General features: G+C 38.3%; 1 protein-coding gene across 1 annotated transcript in view; it reads right to left on the bottom strand.

Moving 5' to 3' along the window:
• kctd13 (potassium channel tetramerization domain containing 13) overlaps nt 1–4551 on the bottom strand; it is a 7259-nt gene extending 2708 nt beyond the window's left edge. The window contains exons 1-6 of the mRNA XM_031320753.2: nt 4062–4551; nt 2804–3064; nt 1542–1711; nt 1299–1388; nt 514–566; nt 136–331 (exon numbers count right to left, since the gene is read on the bottom strand). Coding sequence (XP_031176613.1) covers nt 136–331; nt 514–566; nt 1299–1388; nt 1542–1711; nt 2804–3041 — 747 coding nt within the window. The 5' untranslated portion in view covers nt 3042–3064; nt 4062–4551. The remainder of the gene's footprint in view (nt 1–135; nt 332–513; nt 567–1298; nt 1389–1541; nt 1712–2803; nt 3065–4061) is intronic.
• Between the last annotated feature and the right edge of the window lie 942 nt (nt 4552–5493).

The raw sequence follows: 5493 nt of genomic DNA, 5'->3' as shown, positions 1-5493 counted from the left end.
TAGACTGGAAACAGCTAGCCTTGCTTTGTCCCAGATATGTGTTAATTAGTTATCTTTAGAGGTGCTTCCCATCTTGGTGCTAAAATGTCAAACCACTGCTTTAAGGACTTGGTTTACACACTATGTCATGCTTACTTTGGTCTGCTTCTTCTCCGTGGCATAGACAATGGAAGTGCAGCATACTTCAGCAATCTTGCGTCCTTCACCGTAGAAAGACCAGCAGCAGATCTCATCCCCAAGCACATCTTTGACAAACAGGACGCGGCCATTAAATCGGAGCACGAGTTTGTCAAACAGTTCAATGTTCTTCAGCAGGTTATCATCGGAGTTGCTGGTCACAGGGGAGAGACAAAGAGTAAGTAAAGATCAACTGAGAAGATTAACAAGCACTTTTCACTCAAAATGACGCGATTACGTGAAACGCTGACACTTTGTTATGGCAGCGTCTGTTTTTTTTTAAATTGCTTTTCAGACTCCCTGTAGGATACATGCACAGTCTGCCTTAGTTTTTACCTGGTGTAAGAGTATTTGTTGTTTCCTCTGTTGTTCTGCAATTTTACAACCGGCTGTAGAAACAAGAAACATGCATAAATCCAGGTGATATTGCAGTCTAAAAGTGGAACATCAACTGAAACATAAAAAACAGCAGACTAACATTTCCACAGCTCACAGTTCTAAATCTCTTCAAGTCATCTATCTAAGGCTACGTTTACACGTGGCCGGCTATTTTCATAAACAGACATTACACCCTCTCCGTTTTCAAAAATAACATCGTGCACACCTCTCAGTTATCAGAAAAGTGTTCGTTTACACGAACCTGTGTATATATGCCGTCAAGAACACGCCAAACCTGTAGGTGACAGTGTAATGAGAAGCTCAAGCCCACGTTAGCCAATCGGAATCCCGAAAATAGCAACAACAGCAACGAATCACTTCCTCTTTCTCTTTTGAACAAAGATGGCGCCAGGATCGGCTGCCTAAACCTCCGTTTGTCTCAGTTTACATGCAAACGTGCAAACAAAGTTTTCCAAAATCTCCACTCTGGCCGGAGTTTTTAGAAAGAATCCTTTTCAGAGGCAAATTCTCCGTTTGCGTGTAAACGAAGGGCACAAAAGAAGGGAAATGTCTCTGTTTTTCAAAATAACCATGTACGTGTAAACGGGGTATGAGTCATCTTTTTTTATTCTGTACAGAGAAACAGTCAAACATTTGGTACACAGGACAATTAGGGTTTCATAGCTGCTAACCTGCTACACACTTGTCAGTGGTCCATTTGATTAAGACAAAAAGCAATTTACCTTTCTACAAGTAGCAATCATCTTCTGTTCTTCTTTGGCTGAGGTGATCATGGGGATACGACACACAGTTTCAAAGACATCCTTTTGTTTCTGAAGGTAAACAAAGAAAGGACATTGAAACACACCTGCAACTAACACTATTTTGTAAGTATCAACAAACTGGATAAAATCTATCTTAATCTCAGAAATAATGTGAAACACCTATCATAAGTTTCTGGTTTAGTCTGACAAACAGCTATTTACCTGCATGGCACTGAGGCAGTGCTGGACGAGTCCCTGGACGCGATAATACTGGGCCTCCTTCAGAACCTCGTCCAGTTCCCTGTGCTCCTCCGGAAGTGGTACTGAGCCATCTCGTAGGAAGTTCAAAACCAGTCCAAAATGTCTGCCACACCTATCCAAAACTACCCAACCTGGGACAGCAGGAACAAATATTGAGACATTTGGGTTTTTCAGTAATCTTTGTTACTTTGTGTAGTAGGCCAGTGGCCCCAGTGTACATCCCAGTCATTTAGAAAACAGCTAGCATAGACACACCTTTTCCATACAAAACAATCGTATAGGCCGCACCATGAGCACACGAGATAAAGTTGGTGGTGCAGACAATCCTGTAGTGTGTGAGAGGGAAACTTTCCTACCAATCTCATTACAGTATTTTTAGACGTTTGAGCTCTTACAGCACAAAACTGGATCACACCACCAGTGTTAGACTTGCTGTCCAAGTTCAAAAAGTTGTAGAATGTAGAAATCACATTGATCTGAATGAAATACACTGTATGATAAAAGATCAAGGCTTAAAAGGTGATATGTAAAAGTTATTTAGTAAATATTTAGTAATATTGAATGTACAGTGCTAAGCATAAGTGACTACACCCATGGTAAAGTTGACTAAAAAGAGGAATAAAAAAAAATCATCTTTTGGAAATTGGTCTTAATGCCTTAATTATAAAAATTAGGAAAACCCCAACCTTTTAAGGACACCAATTTTCTTTGTGAATGAATAATGTATTGTAAATAAATAAATGTTCTTCCTTAACATACAGGGGGCATAAGTATACACACCCCTATGTTAAATTCCCATAGAGGCAGGCAGATTATTATTTTTAAAGGCCAGTTATTTCATGGATCCAGGATACTATGCATCCTGATAAAGTTCCCTTGGCCTTTGGAATTAAAATAGCCCCACATCATCACATACCCTTCACCATACCTAGAGATTGGCATGGGGTACTTTCCATAAAATCATCTCTCAATGCAAATCAAACCAGGTATTATGCTAACTGAAATAAAAACCATTATTAAGGCATTAAGATCAATTTCCAAAAGATGATTTTTTTTTTATTCCTCTTTTTAGTCAACTTTATCATGGGTGCATTCACTTATGCTTAGCACTGTATATACATTTAGATCGCTGATATCAATGGCACGGCCCTCAAGACATTAAACAACAACAATGTGGATCCAGTAAAAAGGTTAGTGCTCACTAGACAGACACATCCACTCACCTTCTGAGTCTATGGAAACCTCTGTTCCTCCATTGCATATGCTCCGCAAGAGACTGTCTTCCTTGCTTAATGTCTGGACAGTGGTATAATGCAGCGAGCCACCCACATTTAATTTGACATACTTGCTTCCTATCAGACCACGATTTCTGAGCTCATCTGTGTTGTGGAAGACAGGCTGGGAAACAGCAGACTGGGTAGAGTCAGCAGCATGACTGCCTACTGAAGCCTCAGCAGACATGGGGCTGAAGAGTCACTTCCTGACTGCAATACAGAAGGATGTGATGGATTATGAGTGCAGGTTTGGACTACAAAAAGCGTTGAATAATTCTTATGTATTATAAAAGTGCATAGTTACTATATCAGTTGTCTCTTAATTGACAACTGAGTGGGTAAACCATGTGTAATCGCTGAATCTAAAGTACTCTTTTGTTATTATGATAAGATTATTTGTATTCACAAAAGCAGCACAGACACCAGATGTGGTATTACATCCAGCGTCAAATATTTAAATAGCTTATAACCAGGTCAAGGTACACTGGAAAATAAAGCAAATATTTGGGTGGGGATATGCATGTCACCATGTCCCACTGTGTGAATTAGGGTGAGACTAAATGCTGCAGTTACATTCTGGGACACTCCTACAGACGATGCAGTATGACATTAACACTCTTCGTGTGTAGACAACAAACTCAAGAACTTGTACTGAGAACAACGCTGGACCACAATATCTTTTCGTTCTCCACTAACTGGACAACACACAATGATGTGAACATACCCTAAATGGACATGAAATGATCATTTTATTTCCAAACTGCAAAACAAGTTATATTAAACTGACTAAATACTCCTTATATGTAAAGTGCAGCAGTAACTGCCAAGCTTTTTTTTCACACCTCATCTCAGTGGGATTCAGGAAGCACTGTGTCAGAACAGCCCTTATTTTTTAATATAATAATTATTATTATAGTTATCATACATAAGCAGGCGCAGCATGCACGTAGAATGTCCTGTCATCTGTTGTCCCACAGCAGTGGTACAGCAGAACACAGCTAACGTTATCACCAAAGTTAGGCGATTATCAAGTTATCATGTTAGCAACTAAGCTGGCTACAACCACAAGTCACATTAGCTCAGAAATGGCTGAGATCCAGTTAACGTTAGCTAGCTAGTTGTTGAGAGGATATATGCTAAGTTATCAGGCTAATAAAATCAAATAATATTAGGTTAAGTTAGCTAGCTTATAACAAAATGTACTTACCACACTGAACATCCAAGGGAGCTGCAACAGTGAACCTAACGTTAGATCAGCCAAGATAGCTAAATGTGTAAGGTTAATCAGCCAGCTATTGATAATTAGCTAGCTATCCAGATAATAATAACAGCTCGTAACGTTACCACACAAGTGAATTTACAACGCAGCTAGCTAGCTAGCTAACGTTTGACATCTCATTTTAATCGCGGCCAGCCTAACGTTAGCTAACGTTAAATCATAGAGGCTAACAACGGCTATTCTACGCTTTGAGCTAGCAATGCTTCTTTGTTTTGTATCGCTTCTTGGGTGGAAATTCAGAAACTAGCCATCAAAAAATGCTAACTGCTAAATTAAGAACAGCCGATTCCATTGTTGGACATAAAGATTATTAACTGATGCTAATAGGATAAGCTAAGTAGGTCACTCGGAAACGAAACTCGCACATATTCTTCCGCTGCTGTCTTCTTCTTCTACTTCATCTTTGTGTTAAACAGCAACTTGTGATGTGAATTAGCGCCACCTTATAGAATGGAAGCGTGTGTTACTAATACAGTACACACACCGTTCTCTTAATACATCCATGGTACACACTGGTGACTTCTACACAAAAAAATAGTATGCTTTTTAACATAGTTTTCAGATGATGAAAGACTGTTTATAATATGTGTATACTAGTGTGATTTTTGCAAATAACAAAAGTAACATTTTTCCTGATGTTACTCAATGTTTGATGTTTATCAAGCGGGATGATGTCATTTTCTATACAGTCATTGATTTAGAGTCATGTGCGTTTACCGCCCTCTAGTGGTCACAGTGAGGAACTGCAATATAAATTTCGTCAAGGTAGCGTCAATACAACATTAAAGACAAGCTATCACTTCCGGTTAACATATTAAAAAATAAAGTGACCAAACTGAAGCAATCACAAACCAATTTACAGAAATGATCGTGACATTATTATGTTCGCAATGCTCTATTGGTCAATCTAAATCCTTCAGTGGGAATAATACAGATAATTGTATTGATTATCATTATTCCTTAGGGGTCTCAATAAGGGTTTTCAAAGTTATGTATGTTTTAATCGTGGATAATACATCAATGTTTTTTAATGTTTGTTAATGCCACGCTTACACGTCCGGTGACTACTTCCAAAATAGTGACCAAACTAAAGAAATCAAGGTAGAATAATGATACACACAAATTATCATGACAACTTTAAGGTACATTTTCATTTCTGAATCAAAATATTGAAGTGGTCAGTGGGTGAAACCTAAGCCATAAAAGTTCAAAATTATCTCTAAAACATATAGCATAATTTTCCCATTGTGATATTTTTTTCAGTGGACGACTTATTATGTATCAATATGATGTATGTTTTTGAATGCAAGATGTAGATATAGTACTGCTATTTGGAAAAATAAAAGCTGATTTCTACAAG

Source organism: Sander lucioperca, chromosome 21 (genome assembly GCF_008315115.2).
Source record: "Sander lucioperca isolate FBNREF2018 chromosome 21, SLUC_FBN_1.2, whole genome shotgun sequence".
Taxonomy (NCBI): domain Eukaryota; kingdom Metazoa; phylum Chordata; class Actinopteri; order Perciformes; family Percidae; genus Sander; species Sander lucioperca.
Note: the sequence above shows the minus strand (reverse complement) of the source record. Positions and strands in the feature narration are given on the sequence as shown.